The sequence below is a fragment of the Mastigoproctus giganteus genome, chromosome 14 (assembly GCF_048544385.1).
Source record: "Mastigoproctus giganteus isolate SK-2022 chromosome 14, ASM4854438v1, whole genome shotgun sequence".
NCBI lineage: Eukaryota > Metazoa > Arthropoda > Arachnida > Uropygi > Thelyphonidae > Mastigoproctus > Mastigoproctus giganteus.
Window position 1 is genome coordinate 51,289,779 of NC_143588.1, and position 17,667 is coordinate 51,307,445.

At 37.3% G+C, this 17,667-nt stretch overlaps 1 protein-coding gene across 1 annotated transcript in view; it reads right to left on the minus strand.

Annotated features, from left to right (window-relative positions):
* tou (bromodomain adjacent to zinc finger domain 2B toutatis) overlaps positions 1 to 17,667 on the minus strand; it is a 914,913-nt gene that overhangs the window by 72,714 nt on the left and 824,532 nt on the right. The window contains 1 exon segment of the mRNA XM_090388865.1: positions 12,910 to 13,019. Coding sequence (XP_090244991.1) covers positions 12,910 to 13,019 — 110 coding nt within the window.

The window sequence follows — 17,667 nt, forward strand, 5'->3', positions numbered from 1 at the left end:
GTTCTGTTTTATGTTGCAGTATAGCACTTGTAGAGCCACATTTCAATTTTCAAAAGTTAGCAAAACATTTAAAAGAAAAAAGCAAATTGCTATATTCAAGTCAGAAGGCCGCAAAATGAAAAGATTTTCCACACAAGTGAAGGAAACACACCTAAAATTATTAGCCCACAGTTATCATTCAGCAGGAATTTTCAATTTGGAAGTTTATCACTGCTGACTTACATCCAAACCCAGAGAGCACTTGTGAGTGGTACTTTTCAATTTGGTTACCCCAAAAAGTGCTCAATAGCTTTTCTTACTTCTAAGTTCTTAAATAAACAGACTTGTCTATTTAAACATTTACCAAAAGAAAGCCTCTATATATATATATATATATATATACACACAAATGATTCGAACTCTACTTTTATATCACTTGGCATGCATTGATTGAAATTGTTTAAATCTGTCTTTCCTGTGACAGCAATCACTCATTCACCTTTAATATCTTTGCTACTTTTTTTTTTTTTAAAAGAAATCCCACATGATTCCAGGTTTTGCAGAAGAGGATGTCCAGCATTGTACTCTCCAGGATCTCCATACTGGCATTAAGAGCAAGTTGCATTCCATCTGATATGTGCCTGTGTGTGTGTGTATTTTTAATTAGGAAAGGTCACCACAATGGGATATAGGTTGGATTCACTTTGCTTACTACCATCTGTAGCAATTAAAAATTCTATATTTTTTGGAATCATCCATACTTCTCTCTCTATCTCTGCAACTTCAACTAACAATACTGCTATTTTTGTTCTTCCATGATTGTATTTTTGTTGTTATTTCACTATCAGAAAGCAAACTTCTGACCAATCAGCAATTTAGCATTTCGCATTATTAGCAAAACTGAGAGGAATTTTATAAATATTATAAATGAAGTGAAAAACAATGCTATACCTACACTTGCATTTATTTATATGGTTGTTTTTATGGTTGTATCATCTTTCCTGCCATCGTAAATTAAAAGTATTACATCTACTTATAGGTAGTATGAATCAGAGCTATAATGCTCAATGCATTCTACGTTGATACTAATATTTGTAAAATAATAAGAGGAGTTTACCTCGATATAGTACGTAGAACACTTCTGTATGATACAATCCAGAAATTAAAACAAAAAACTTATATTAGAGTAAAAAATAATTAAAAACCAATTTAACACAATTAAAAATATTAAAAAGAATCTAACGAAAATATTCAAAATGATTTTCCTTACTGAAGCTGACAACGCTTTTCGACCGTATGTCATGATTACAGGAATGAAAATTACCGAATAGGGTTGAACGTGAAACTTAAATAGTGATTATTTGTCTTCGCGCATGCACGTAAAGGTAAACGCATCGGAGATCAAATATGGCTGACAAACATTGACAGAATTCCCGTGTAATTTAATTTCTAAGGTTTCTGCAATTAATAGTTGCATATAATTACGTTGGACTTCAAGTATTTTGGCCTCGTTAAATAAAAAAGTATTTTTTCGTTAATGGTATGAAAGGCTAATTCTGGCACTGCTGAATGAGAAGCACGAACTGAGGCTTCATGTTGATTTACACGAATATTCAGAGAAAAACACGTCGAACCTTGGTAAGACGAGTCGCAATCACTGCAAGAAATGTTGTATACCAGGTCATTAATTTGTGTTGCGAACGCGAGAGACAAGGTACAAACAAAATTTTTGGATTACCAATGGGTTTGAGCCTGAGAGGCTTAATGTCAGAGATCTATCTCTCAACGATTGAGCATATACATTTGACACCTTTTCGACCCCGTTCCACATACTATGGGAGGTATTTAGACGATGTTCTAGTTATTACTGATAGTAGTACTATCCAAGACATTTTACATTCATTTAATAATATTCATTCTAGACTCAAATTTACATTGGAAAGGAAGGATACGGATACAAAGTCATTAAACTTTCTAAATATCAAGCGTACTCGGGACTCGAATAAAATACAATTTAGAATCTATCGAAAACCTACAAACACCGGTATGCTTCTACATTATAACAGCTATCACCCATTCACCTACAAAAGATCGATTATCTAAATATTCAACGACGGAATCTGCTTTGTGCTGAGAAATACAAATATTAACTAGCAGATTCTTAAACAAGGGTTATCCCCTTGCCACAATAAACTGAATTAAGGTACAGGCTAAGGATAGGATACAAAATACTACACCAACCAACAATAGCAATACCAAAAAATACTTTATTTCTGTCCCATATTTTGAACAGTGGCACAAACAGCTTAATAGATTCTTTAAAGATACAGAATTTAAAATTGTGGCCAGGCCAATACTGTAATTACACACTATACTAAACAATTGCTCGGTTCTTTCCACATTCGCAACACAAATTAATGACCTGGTATACATTTCTTGCGGTGATTGCGACTCGTCTTACCAAGGTTTGACGCATTTTTATACTAATTATACACGACTATTAATTGCAGAAAGTGTAGAAATTAAATTACACTAGAATTCTGTCAATGTTTGTCGGCCATATTTGATCTCCGATGCATGAACCTTTACGTGCATGCGCGAAAACAAATAATCACTATTTAAGTTTCAAGTTCAACCCTATTGAGTAATTTTCATTCCTGTGATCACGACATATGGTCGAAAAATGTTGTCAGCTTCAGGAAGGAAAATCGTTTTGAATATTTTCGTTAGATTCTTTTTAATATTTTTAATTGTGTTAAATTGATTTTAATTTTGTTAAATTGGTTTTTAATTATTTTTTACTCTAAGGTAAGTTTTTCATTTTAATTTCTGGAGAGTATCATATGGAAGTGTTCTTTGTACTATATTGAGGTAAACTCCTCTTATTATTTTACAAATCTACTTATAGGATACAAAGTAAATGTACCACCTTTTTCTGATTTTACAGTATGTGGAAACTTTGTATGTCTTCTGAAATTTTAGGTCGTATTTCTTTGGAATTTTAATGAAAGACATTGTTAGTTCCCTTTTGATTGAACAAAAGACAACAATAATAAAAAAAAAAAAAAAAAAAATTACAACAAAATGCATGCCATGGTTACACGTAACAGTGAAGAATGTTAAGCATTTCCACGTTTCAAATTTCACATACTGGTCAAATCTTTAACAAATAAGCAGAATCTTATAGAATGTTTAAAAAATAAAGAATTTAACAGTGAATTGGTAGTTTTTACATTTGTTTGTGGAAAAGACAAAGGAAAAAACATGTTATTAAGTGAGATAGAGAAAAGGGATCAAAGGATGTCAAAACGATAGATCCTCCATTGTAAAAGGAGAATCTGGTTCTCTACTGTAAGTAGGGAGTGAATATACTTTTGATACCTGAAACATCTTACTAGGTTTGGTATGTATATTTACACTGGACAATGTATATGTTCGGCTTTTGCACTAGATGGCAGCTGAGGTTCATCAAAGTTGAGTGTAGGTAGCCTTTGGTTTACGACAGTTTGTTTGCAACAATTCAAAATAACAACAGTTTTGAAACCATATGGCCAAAAAATATCAAAAAACTATCAAAAATGCACAACTATAAATTCCAGAAATGATGTAAAGAAACAGCACAGTCAATCAGAGATGAGAGCTATCCCCACCTACCATCTAAGCCAATCAGGGATGAGGAGGCTGGAGAGGAACACAAAGTTCACTTGTTGGTGTACTATTGTTGGGCCACTATTCTACAGTGTCAATTTATGAGTTTAATTAAAAATGTTGATTAAATTAATAAAATAAGAGTCACCATGTCTAGTAAGAGAAGTGCAGTAAAACCAAGTGAATGTGAAAATGTTGCTAAAAAGACATGTAGACCTATCACATTGGAAAAAAAGATGTAATTCGTAGAATGGAAGATGATCTGACATGTAATGTTGTGTGTAGCAGTATGAAACTACCTCCATTTACTGTGAGTATCATAATGAAAAATGCAGGTAAAATGACAGTCAATGCAACATGCAAAGACAGTAAGTGCGATGCAAATGAGTTATAGCAGAAGTAAACTTTTAGAAAAAAAAATGGAAAAATGATTGTCATTGTGGGTGGATGACTTAAATAAAAAAAAAAATTCCATTGATTCAATCTGTTATTACTGACAAGGCAAAATCTATTTTTGGAGATATTAAGAAAAAAGGGGGCAGTGATGAGACATGTTCAGGTAGCAAGGGTGAAATTAAGTGACAAGGCAGCAAGTACAGATGCTGAGGCAGCTGCAGTATTTCTTGCAGAGTTTCAAGCCATTGCAGAGGAGGATAATTATACTTCTGATCTCATTTTTAATGTTGACAAGACTCGGCTTTAATAGAAGAAATTGCCCACGAAGAGCAGTCTGCACCAGATTTCAAGGCTGAAATAGAGAAGTTAATGCTTCTCTGCTGGATGCAAATGTCTCTGACATTTTAAAATTAAAACCAATGTTGGTGTACCATTCACAGACACCACGCTTTCTTAAAGGTCTGAAAGCCATGCTGCCAGGTTACTGGCAGCGTGGAACAGGAGAGCTTGGGTGACACAAGAAACCTGCTTGGATTGGTACACAAACTAGTTCTGCCCTACTGTGCTCTGCTTTTGTCAAGAGAATGAGTTACCAGTCAAGGCTCTTCTTTTCTTGGACAATGCACTTGGTCATCCTGAAAACCTTGATGAACTTCATGTAAACAGCATGTCAATGCTGTTTACATGCCACCAAACACCACTTCAATTTTGCAACCAATTGACCAGGGGACATGGTGAGTTTTGGTCAGGTCAGACAAAACTCTCAAAGATTATTGGCACTCATTCAACATTTTGAAGGGTGTTAATAACATTAATGCAGCTTGGGAGGAGGTGGCAGTGAACTGTTTGAATAGAGTATGGAGAAAATTCTCCAACAATTTATACACGACTTCAGAGGATTAGAAAGAGGAACCCTAACAGTCAACACTGCATTCTTTCTTCAAAAAAAGGGAAGATCCTCAACCAAGGTCTTCATCAGAGAAGTAAAATCCCTGCATTACACCACTTTTAAAAAAGATCAATGCAGGGGCCTTACACTAGTGCTTACAAAAACTTTCAGGCTGGGCTTTGAACATATCAAAGTAAATGTACAAAATTTTTATTTTTTCATTTAATTAAATTTAGTTTGGTTATTTTATATTGTATTATATTAATTGATTTATATTCATAAAAATACTGCTTTTAGTTCCATAGCATTCATTCCAGAGCTTTAAATGTAATATTATATTACTTAAATCAATTTTGAGAGGGGCCTGGAACATAACTCATTGACTTACATTATACAATTAGGTTCATTTTACACAGATTTTTTTTTGCGACATTTCTTCAGGAATGAAACCCTGCTGTAACCCAAGGGCTGCCCGTACATTAGGTGCTTGGTGAGAATAATATTTCAATGGTTTCCGATGGAAATTCATTTGACTCCTGCTACCTTGTCTTTGTATTCTTTAATTCTGATTTCTTCTTCTGGAATGTGAATTTAGGGTTGTTGTACCCTCAAAAAGTCACAGCTTTTAGTAAGATCACCAAATGTCTTTATTAACTTAAATCAGCAATTGGATGCAAAAAAAATTTTTTTTTTTCATATTTGGATTTCAGTAAACTTTTGATACTGTTTCACATTATAGACTGCTATACAAATTACAGCAGTGTGGCATTAAGAGCAAGTTACTGCTATGGATAAAGGGATGGAAAGTGGGGGAAAACAGAGAGTTGTTGTTAATGGCCACTGTTGTTCATGGACGAATGTTATCAGTGAAGACTTCCAGGGTTCAGTGCTGGGCCATTTTTATTTTCTTATTTATTAATGATACTGATGAAGGTATCTTCTTCTTCTTTGTCCTCGCCTTCTTCCCACATTCATGTGGGTTCGGAATTCCCTTCCTTAATTCTCTTCCTCCATTCCTTTCTAACCAGGGCTTCCTCTCTCCTCCATCCTCTCTCTTTCAAATCCTCTGCCACCTTGTCCTTTCATCTCAGCTTAGGTCTCCCCCTCTTCCTCTTCCCTATCACCTCCAGCTTTTCACACCTCTTCCCTACATCCTCCTCACTTCTTCATTCCACATGACCAAGCCACCTCAACCTAGATTCCTGTATTTTTTTACTCAGATGCCCACCTTAACCGTACCTCTAATGTAGTCATTTCTTAACCTGTCCTTCCTCGTCACACCATACATCCATCTCAGCCACTTCCATCTCTGCCACTCATTAATGATACTGATGAAGGTATATCAGACTTAATGTCTAAGTCTGCAGATGATATGGAGGTTGGCAGGGTGATTAATGACAGTAATGGTGGTATCCTACTGCAATAGTATCTAGAAAAATTAGACACTTGGGTTGAGAAATGACAATTAAGGTTTAACCTTGATAATTGCAAAGTACTGCATTTCTGTAACAGTAATTCCAGATTAACATAACAACTGTGTGATACTACACTCAGAGTAGTGGAGAATGAAAAAGACCAGAGTTAATTAAGTGAGACAATTGTGCAGTATGATATGAAGTTTTCTGAGCAGTACAAGCAGGCAGCCAGGACTCTCTAATAGGTTTTTATTAATGATATGCAGGAATTTTGCTAGCAGTTATAAGGAGGTGATTATCCCTTTGTATTAATGCAATAGTCAGGCCATGCCTTGAGTACCGTGTACAGAGAAGGGCAACAAGATTGGTGAGGGGAATGAACGGGAGCTCTTACCAAGGAAGGCTTAAGTTCGACAAATTGCAGCATCTAGAGACAAGGCACCTGTGAGGTCATCTGACTGAAGTGTTAAAGACTTTGAATGGATTGAGCAAGCTCAATGCTCATGGGATTCTTACTCAGATTATGCAAATGAAGGGACACAAATTCAAACCGAAGAAGGATGACTGCACAATAATGTGTGGAAGTTCGTCTTTAGTAGTAGCAGTAGTAAAGGCATGTGCTACAAGAGAGCAAGCTTATGTAGCATCAGCAAAAAAAAAAAAAAAAAAACCCATTTCACACATCCATTCCCTCTAAAAGGTCCAGTTCCTCCTTGAATTTATTTAAGCTATCAACTTCTGTAAAAGTTAGTGCAAATGCATCATATTAGTACACAGCTAAACTCTGAATTAGAAAATTTTTTGCAAAGGCCACATCGTTTAAGTTATATCTCATATTGTGAATACCTTCACATTGAGTTGCCATGATATCGCACTACTTTGAATAAGTAACGCTTCACCAAAAATAGAAGACTGTTGTTACTTATTCTTAGTGGATACCACCACCACCCAGACAGCACCGTTTCAGGGCTACTTGGCCCTTCTTTGGTGGGTGGGTGGGTGGGTAGGTACCCTAGTGATGTTATGATGGCAAAAGAGTTATGAAATATAACTCGAAGTATTCACAATATGAGATATAACTTAAACAATCCTGCCTTTGCAAAAAATTTGCCAAATCAGAGTTTATCTGTGTACTAACATGATGCATTTGAACTAACTTGTACATAGTCATTCTCTTGCAGCCTGTGGCATAAGATCTTAATGCCTTTTTAGCTATCAACTTCCATAACATCAGATGGAAGTTCTCTCCAGCATTCAACTGCCTGCTGGCGAAAGGCTAATTTCCTCATCTAATTTCCTCCTCTTACAACTATTTTTCCTCAATTAGAATTTATGCCCCTTCAGGTTCATAATCTGCACAAGAGGAAGAATCCCATCAGAACTGAGCCTGTTCAACCCATTCAAGGCCTTATACAACTGAATCTGATCATCTTGCAGGTGCCTAGTCTCCAGATGATGCAATTTGCAGAATTTAAGCCTTTCTTGGTAAGAGGACCCCTTCATTCTCCTCAGGAACATTGTTGGCCATCTCTGTAGTCTTTCTAGCAACTCTATGTCCTTCCTAAAATGAGGCCTCCAGATCAGTACATAGTAGACCATTGCATTACACAAATGGATAATCACCTCCCCATCCCTGCTAGCAAAATTCCTGTATATCATTGACAAAAAACCATGAGATTCCTGGAAGCCGGTTTGCACTGCCAGAGAACATCATATCATATTGCACAATTAACCCAGGTCTTTTTCATTCTCCACTACCCTGGGTGTAGTATAACACAGTTGGTATGTTAATCTGGAATTCCTGCTACTCAAATGTTAAACCTTAATTGCCATTTCTCAAACCCAAATGGTCAACATTTCTAGATCCTGTTGCAGAAGCACACTGCCATTACTATCATTAACAACCCTGCTGATCTTTGTATCACCTGCATACTTGGACATTAAGCCTGATACACCTTCATCAATATCACTGATAAATATACAAAACAACAGTGGGCCCAACACGGAATCCTGAAGGACTCCACTAATAACATTAGTCCACAAAAAGCAGCATCCACTGATAACCCTCTCTTCTCCCCCTCAACCACCCTTTTATCCATTGTAGCAACTTGCTCTTAATACCATACTGCTCCAATCTGTATAGTAGTTTTCCATGGGCAACAGTATCAAAAGCTTTTCTGAAATCCAAGTATATGTGTTGTTTGGTTTTTTTAGGAGCATTAGCAACTAAGGCCATATTGCTCCGGGGATATGCGGTGGTCATTCCCTGACCTTTCCGCATTCTCCGTATTTGGTGAGCACGGGCTCGAACCCCGGCCTAATCAAGAAGCGTGTGCTAGGCACTGCTGCTCCTGCCCACCTGGCTACGGAGACGCCTTCCAAGTATATGATATCAAAATTATTTTTTGCATCCAGTTCCCCTGTAACCACATCATAGTATCCAATCAAATTTGTCAGACAAGACTTTTCCTTAACAAATCCATGCTGTGTCTGAATTTTTACTTCAGTCTTGTCTAGATGATCCTGCAATGCTACTTTAACCAGGGACTCTATTACTTTCTCCGTAACAGAAGTTAACCGAAAAGGTCTGTAATTACTCGTGTCACCCTTTGATCCCACTTTGTGAATTGGGGATACATTTGGACATCTCCAGTCCATGGGGACTTCCCTTGAGTCCAAGGATGCTCTCATAATTATGGCTAAGGGTGTGTTTACTTCCTTTGCCGCCTCCTTTATAACTGGATAGACCCCATCAACCCCGGGTGCCTTTCTTATGTTTAACTTCATCAATTTCTCCTCCACTTTGCTCTCAATTATTACAAAATCACTTAGCTCCCTGCCAGAGTTTGATAACCTTCTTGCCTTCCCTTCCTTTCCCTGAATATTCATTCATGTGTGAATGTAGATGCAAAATATTCATTTAGTTTGTCAGCTATCTGAACAGGATCATCAACAGTCGAACCATCGATATCAAGTGGACCAATCTGATTCGTCCCCTTCCTTATAGATTTTATATAATCCTTGTTGCCTTTCCTAGCAGCCTTTTCCAATGATTTCTCGTAATCTGCATTTGCTTGCCTCCTTTGTGAATTGATTACAAACCACACAGGCTTCTGTGTCGCCTGATAATTTATATGCGCCCCCTGCAATTTTCTTCTCTGCCACAAGTCTCATTAGGTCTTCTGACATCTATTTAGGCCTAAACCTTGAACAGCATCTCTTAATCGGTATGAAACTTAGAAGCTTCCATGATTAATTCCTTTTATACTTCCCATTTAGAATTTGCTGTTGGTAATATCATCAGTTGGTCCCACTGTATAGAAGTAAAAAACTGTGTAAAAAACCTGCCTCTTGTGTCCATTACAATGGATGGTGGCCATTAAAGTCACTGAGAAGGCAAATTGGTGTTGGCAGAGTAATGAGATTGTCCAATTCTGAATGGGGAAATGGTATTGAAGGTGGAATATAAATAGAGACAAGAGTAACTGAAATACTACAATACAAACTGCCACAGCTTCTTGGGTGGTTCGTATTTGGATGTGCTTGGACAGTGTGCTAGAATTGATAAGTATAGCTACATCTCCATGGGCAGAATACTCTGAGCTTCTATCTCATCTGTACACAGTATAATTTGATAATTTTGGCGAGACTTGGGTTGACAAGAACGTTTCCTGCAGGCTTATACCTATGGGATTCAACTGAGCAATTAAATCCCTTAAATTATCAGAATGACTGCTTAGTCCTCTGCAGTTCCACTGTATGATGTTAAGCATTATTGGGGTTTAGCTGAGGATGATTCATCTGACTGTTTCTTGTGAGTGGGGCATTTTTAAGGTCTTTTTTTTGGGAATGTGGGGCATCCGGTATCAATAGTGTTATTGGCATGAAGTTCTATGAAGGGTTTCTCATAATCTGGGCATTCATCCACTTCCATGCTGTCAGTGGGTTGTTCACTTTTCTTATATTCCTTAGTAGTGGAAGTATCAGTTGATATACTAATTAAGGTGTTAGGGGCTTCACTGGTTTTGGTTTTGGCAATATCTTTTCCAGTGGTTGATAAAGTTGCTTTAACCCAGTTAGCTAGAGAGGTGTTGAGTGGTATTGACACGTTCGAACTGCAATTGAATGATGACTTCGGGTGCGAGATGCACAAGATGGATTAGGCATGGTCAACATAATTTGTCTGCATGCCTCGGGATATGAGACTTTATATGTTCAATTTTGTACTTTTTTTTAAATAGCCAGCTTTTACTGCGGATGGCAAATCAGGAGTGCTGAAAGTTAAAACGATGGATCATGTTGCTGTAAGACTTCCATCTTTTTTAGTCATTATTCGTCTCGCACTAATTACCTTTTGATTCCTAAGTTCTTCAACTAATTCATCCTCAAATGCTGTAAGAAAGTCCCATTCTGCGATGATGCTTTTTGATGAATTTAAGGTATTGTGGGGAGTAACAGATACTGGCAATTCACCAAATGTCGTTTTCTTTAACAGCCACTCAGAATATTTGGAGGTGGCTGTTTCAATGAGGAGATCTCTGGATTGCATTCTCTTCACCATTTTTGGTGACCCAGAAATAGTTTCCAAATGTTTTTAGATCATAAATGGCGATAACTTGCCCACGGGCTGGGTGGGGGGGGAGAGAGAGAGAGAGAGAGAGAGAGAGTGTGTGTGTGTGTGTGTGTGTAACCAGAAAGTTAAGTATGTCAAGAGACTGTTCTTTTCTTCGAAGCCTTTTAGGGTGACTAGATTCGTTATATGAGATTTTGGTCTTGAGTTTGAACTTGAACTTTCCACCATTAGAGCTGCTCTAATGGTGGAAAAGTGTTAGATCCATGATGGCTCTTAACACTTTTGGCTCCGGGGGTTTGTCTTTACTACTCAGATTACCGGCCCTGCCACAGGGAGGCAGGAGCAGTGCCACGAGATGAACAAGCAGCTGTTAGTGATAAAGGAAAAAGAAACTGAAAGGTGACTTCCCTTTCTGGGCCTTTGCCTACTTCTTGTAGAGCGAAAGCTGTTGCAATATAAAATAAATACAGAAATAAACAGAATCTGTAATGGCAAAAGCTCTTTGGATAGTTCGCTTTGATAATAGCTGAGATTGCTTAGTTATGGAAAGCTTGGCACCCGGGGCTGCAAAGACAGCAGAAATGGTAAATCATGGTGATACAATTTACGTAAAGTTGTTAATTTTTAATTACATATTATTACCCATTAATTTGATTATACATTATTACACATCAATTTAATTACACATTTCTTATTTGTTTATTCTTGAATTAGTTAACAAATGACTATTAGCAACCATAAGGTAAAGAATTAAGTTTTAATAGTTTTAAATAATTTGATTTCTAAGATTAATAATAAATCAAGGAACATTAAGTAGGACAGCTTTAAGAAAACATTAAATGAATATATATTCAAATTCATGGGTAACAATGTGTAATTAAAATTAACAGCTTCGTGTAAATCATATCACCATAATTCACCAGTTCTGCTGTCTGTAAAGACAGCAGAACTGGAAAATTTTACATGTATGCTTGATGAAATGCCCATAACAGCAACAATGCTATGGGATAAAACCATGAAACATCTGAGAATAATTTCTTTAAAAAATTAAAGGCAGATTACAATCCATGCAGGTTTAAGTGCTCATTATTTCACCAATTTCCAGATGTAGTTTTATTGATAAGATAACAAAATTAGAATTCTTACCCATTCAACACATTGTATTGACATTATTTTGCTTAAGAAAAGAAACCATTAAAATTAAACATCCTATTTTGAACTTAATTGAACCATCATAATTTCACTTATTTAAAGCAAGAGGAAGGACCACACAAATATTATGCCATTGTTAGTAACCTTCTGTAATGGTGAATTTAAGAGATATTAAAATTCTAAGCAAATGACATTTTAGCAAGACAAGGTCAAGGAATGAAATTTTTAACAGTACAAGAGTACTGTAGGTTCATGTCACACGTATTCTATTTATTTAAATTAATTATCCCTTACTATTAGTAAGGAAATTTTTGGAAGCGCAAAACTTATTACCCTCCTTCCTCATCTCAAAAGTGTGCAACCTATCAATCTCCTATTTATAGTATTGTTTCCACCACAGGACACAGTACTATAAATAAGAGAGTAAGTTGTGAAAACATGAATTAATTTCAAGAGGAATACAGTGATTACTCCAAATTAAAAATATCAAAATATGTGATGTATAACTGGTTATAACTGACATGAAAATTTAAATCAGTTCACAATGCAAAATAACTTTTACTTCAAAATACAAACTTGGTAAAAATTTTCATTTTTCTGCAGTGATATCTTCATCCTGCTAATTGCAAAACTGACATCCTGTTTTCTTTGTACAGAAGAACTGCTACTGGTGAGAATTTTTGGGAATGCATTAACTTACTGTTGTTCCGTGGATAGGTCCTATTTATGTTAATTTTTATTTCATTTTAATAAAGTTTTGAATGCAGAAGTATAAATCTTTCTCTAAAATGCAGCTTTGATGTTTCTGTTAAGAAACATCAAAGCATAACAACAAAAAATTTATTTCAACAACTTACTTGGAAAGTGGAGGATCCAAGCAATTAATATGAAAGGTTTTTGGACAAGAATCGCATTCCAGAAGCTTTCCATTCTTTCCACATAAAACACACACTTTTTCTCCTGTAGCCTATGTCAAAGAACACCAGGTAATCAATGATTATTATTCTTTTTAAACAGAAAAATAAGAATAAAATGGGAATAAAGGCCATTAGAAAAAGAAATTATCAATTTTTTAAGCCTATGGTGTAAACAAAGATAAATAAGCTTTCCAAAGCTATATTTTACTAAAGAAATCTTAATTTCATATTTGATTAAATATATGCAGAATATTTGGTGCTACAGTATGAGAATACACTACAGCGTGTGGTCAAATAATTTTCATCACTGGGCAAAATATCATCAGCTTGCTTAATGGAGCATTGAGGGAACCAAAACCACATTGGGCCTACAGAGCAGCAAAGTCCAGCCTCGCTCCATCTCTTATCTAATGCAGTGGGATTCATGCCTTTTGAGTTTATAATGGGAACCATGGTGAGATCCAAAATTCTTTAGTTTGAAAGCATAGCTTTAAGAAATTTTGTAGGCTGGCTGCTAGACAGACTACCAGACAGAATACATTGCTCCCACTTCTTGCTCTCAGTGCTGTATGTTAGGTACCCTCCCATCCCCCTCAGTTCTGTGCTCACCAACTTCATATCAGTCTTAGGACCAAAAAATCATATTGATAAATTCCAAAACAATTCTTGCAGTGAATGCTCAAGTAAACAGACTAAACAGCAACATGACTGCTAGCTGGTTTCTATCGATCATGCCAGTGAGTTAGGGCACTAGGAATATGCATAGTTAGCAGAATTAATAAAAGGGCAGTGTAACTGCTAATTGCAGCATGTAAGGAAATTTTCTTTATATCACAAGTATCATTAATTTACTTATATTTTTTTTTTTGAATATAAACTGCTATTGTTGTCATTCTTTTCGCAACCCCCCCCCCCCCAATGAATCTCTGCATGGGAACTGTTTTAGAGGACATTCGGAGACTGGAGAGATTTTCAGTAGTGTGCGCACGTGGTTTCACTGTTGAGGCAATGTTATGTTACTGAATTAGGTTTCTTCACACCACTTTTGCTTCATATATATAAATGCATTATGAATAATCAAACTAATGAAACAAACTAATCTTAAATAGAAAAAACCCTCTAGAAGGAGAAGATTTGAAAGGCGTCACAGTTTGGGGGGGTGAGGAAGAAAAGCAAGAAGGTGAAGTTGGATGATAGGAAGGTGCTCATCCTCCACATAGAAGTGGGGGGGGGGGTCATCTGACAAGAAAAGTAAAAGATTTGTGGTAGGGTCCACCAGGTGAAAAGTAGGGGTTGGAATTTGGGGAGGAGAGTAGAGATAATTTGGGAACAAAACATAGGGTGTGGGTTCCTAATTGGGGGAGGGGGGGAGATCACACCAAGGACAGTGTTTCCCTACATGAATAATCCGACAATGGCCAGACCAGCTGTAGTCTTTGTCAGTAATGCAGGGAGGGGAGTTTCCACATAGGTTGCCCCCACTGCCAGTCCTCCTTGGAGGAGGCTTGCCAGAACAACACACTAACCATTTATCCTCTAAAGTATACAGCTATCACACTAACAATTGCGCAGTAATCACTCACTGATTTACCCATTTACCACATTCAGACAGGACACAAGTGCACCTAATTGAAGGACATCTACCAAGACATCACTTTTTATTTATTTTTGATAAAAATAGTGTATTCACACAGTCACTGCATAGTTTACATGGTGACCAAGCCTTACCCTTTCATATGTACAGCTTTACCTGAGATGACACAGAATATAATATATATTAATAATAATGATGATAAGATGTTTGTTTGTTCATTATTTGGTTTTTCAGGAGCATTACAACTAAGGCAATATTGCTCCAGGGATATACAGTGGTCATTCCCTGACCTTTCTGCATCCTCTGCATTTGATGGTCACAGGCTCAATCCCTGGTCTAATCAAGAAGTGTGTGCTATGCACTGCTGCTCCTGCCCACCTGGCTACGGACGAGTCCATGATAAGATGTAGTGAAAAAATGGAACATCTAATGAAGAACTAAGAAATTAATAATAAACAGCCACTCCCCAAATTAGGGAACGGTGGCGTTCGGCGGAACTCTACTAAGACTGACAAAAAATTCCCTCAGCCCTGGAGAGAATATCTAAGGTTCAAGGGGTAGAATTTTTCTCAGCCTGGTCTGTGCTTGTTAACAGGAGAGACTGCTTCTACAGGGATGTGATACACTTAAATAGAAAGGGTGCAAGAATATTTGCTGATGCTATCAAGGCAGTGTTAAGTGGGTCAGAAAACTGCTAGCTTGGGGGGATACACAGATTAATAGATTAGCAGTAGTTGCTGGCAGAGGTGAAAGTGATTCTTGCACTGCTTCTACTGGAATGAGCAGCAGCAGCAGCAGCTTGGAAAACAAGATGCAGGGGATTTCAGAGACTGCTGGGAGTCATTGCGGTACAAGTATATACATGGGTTGTGTCAAGGTAGCTAAGAATAGGAACAGGTGCATGTACACCAATGCTAGGGTTTGTAAATAAATTTGATGAATTTGAGGTGTTGCTCAAAACATCAAAGGCAGATAGATATTGTTGGGATATCAGAGACGAGTGTCACACATATAAAAGGAATGCAGAACTGGAATTTGGGGAGTACAATGAGTACAGGAAGGATGGACAGAGCAGGAAGGGAGGAGGGGTTATGCTATTACTTAAGAAATGCAAAATCCAAGGAAGTGCACCAGTCAACATCACTGGACAGGGCAGTGTCGAGTAAGTTTGGTGTGACATAAGCATTGGGAGATCAAAATTGAGAGTAGGAGTGTGTTATAGGTCTAATGACTCTGATGGGTGTGTGTGTGGTATGGGTGTTTATTGGCGCATTAGCTGCTATGGCTATAGTGCGCCTATTCGTAGGAATATTAAAAAATAATCCAGTTTAAATTAGTTTCAGTTCTGTAGCCTATTTATAAAAGATGATACACTCCAATTTGTTTTAAAAAGCAGAAAAGTTTGTTAACATTTGCGTCCTCTCCAATGATATGTTGTAATGTCAATCTTTCTGAACGATTAGCCAGATTTTGAAGTATTGCAGCTCGATGTTGTTGATACTGCGGACAGTCAATCAGAATGTGTTTGACTGTTAGATGTTCTAAGCAGTATGGACACTGAGGAGGATCATCGCCCATTAGTAGATGGAGGTGAGTCAGATGGGTGTGTCCTATTCTCATTCGTGTGAGTACCACTTCTTCCCGCCGCACTGTCTGATTGCTGGAATGCCAGAACTTTGGGTTTTGTTTCAGCTGGAAAAGTTTGTTAGTCGTTTGGTTATGCCATAATTCTGTCCACTGTGCATGACATGCTGCTTGAATTAAGATATTATAATCGGGCGCTGGAATAGGGACAGAAGTTAGGTCTGAACTTGGACTTTTGGCAGATGTATCAGCCACTTCATTCCCTTTTATGCCTGAATGTGCTGGAATCCAGCAAAACTTCACTAGTTGTTGACGATCATAAATCTGCAATAACAAACTCCTGATTTTCATTACAATATGGTGATTCTTTTGAGATGTATTCTGCATTGCTTTGATTGAGCTGAGAGAGTCAGTATAAACTATATATTTTGCAGATGGATGTAAATTCAAATTTTCTAGAGCTAACTGTATTGCATACAGTTCTGCTGAAAAGTTGCTATACTCAGGTGGAAGAGAAGCTGATATGATAGCAGAGGGAAACACTGCTGCTGCTCCAACAGTTGACAGAGATTTGGAACCATCCGTATATATCGGTAAGAAGTCGGCATAAGTTTGAATATGGCTAGCATGGAGTTGTTGCACAGTCACTGCCGGCAGGCAATTCTTTCCCCATTGAAGAAAATAGGTATCAGAGGTCAGTTGAGGAAAGGTGGTCCATGGTGGATGAGAGTAATTCTTTATCTGTTGCATATTGTAGAGAGGAACATTCCAGTTCTGCGATATTTCAAGGAGCCGTAGGCCAGCCGGTTGGATTTTACTTGGTTTATTTCTATAGAGATTAACTAGTGGTTGATTAAAAAGGTATGGCTGAATAGGATGCAAAGGGCAAGTCTGTATTTTGGCTGCATATTTTAGTAGTAACATTTTTCTACGAAGATGCAAAGGGGGCTCATTAGCTTCAATGTATAGACTCTGAGTTGGAGATGTCCTGTATGCACCAATTGCAATCCGCAATGCATTATGTTGAATAGGATCCAGCCAGCGTAGCACACTCCTTCGGGCAGAATCATAAACTGGAGAACCATAGTCTAAACGGGATCTAATCAGTGCTCTATATAAGAGCAGCAAAGTTGTACGATCTGCTCCCCAACAGAGGGCAGATAAAGCTCTTAGCATGTTGATCTTTTTGAGACAGGCAGTACGTATTAATTTAACATGATCTAAGAAGTTGAGCTTACTGTCCAGGATTAGTCCCAAGAATTTCATATTGCTGGCAATCAGAATGGTGGAATTTGAAATCCGAAGTTCAGGATCTGCATGCAATTTGCGTTGACAGAAAAAGTGGATCGCAACCGTTTTCTCTGGGGAAAGACGATATCCATTGAGCTCAGCCCACTTTTGAACTTTATTGACGGACATCTGCAATTGCCTTTCGACAGATCTCATGTTCTGAGAATGGCAAGAAATAGCGAGATCGTCAGCGTAAAGGTAAGCCTCTACAGTATTTGGGAGTACTTTTG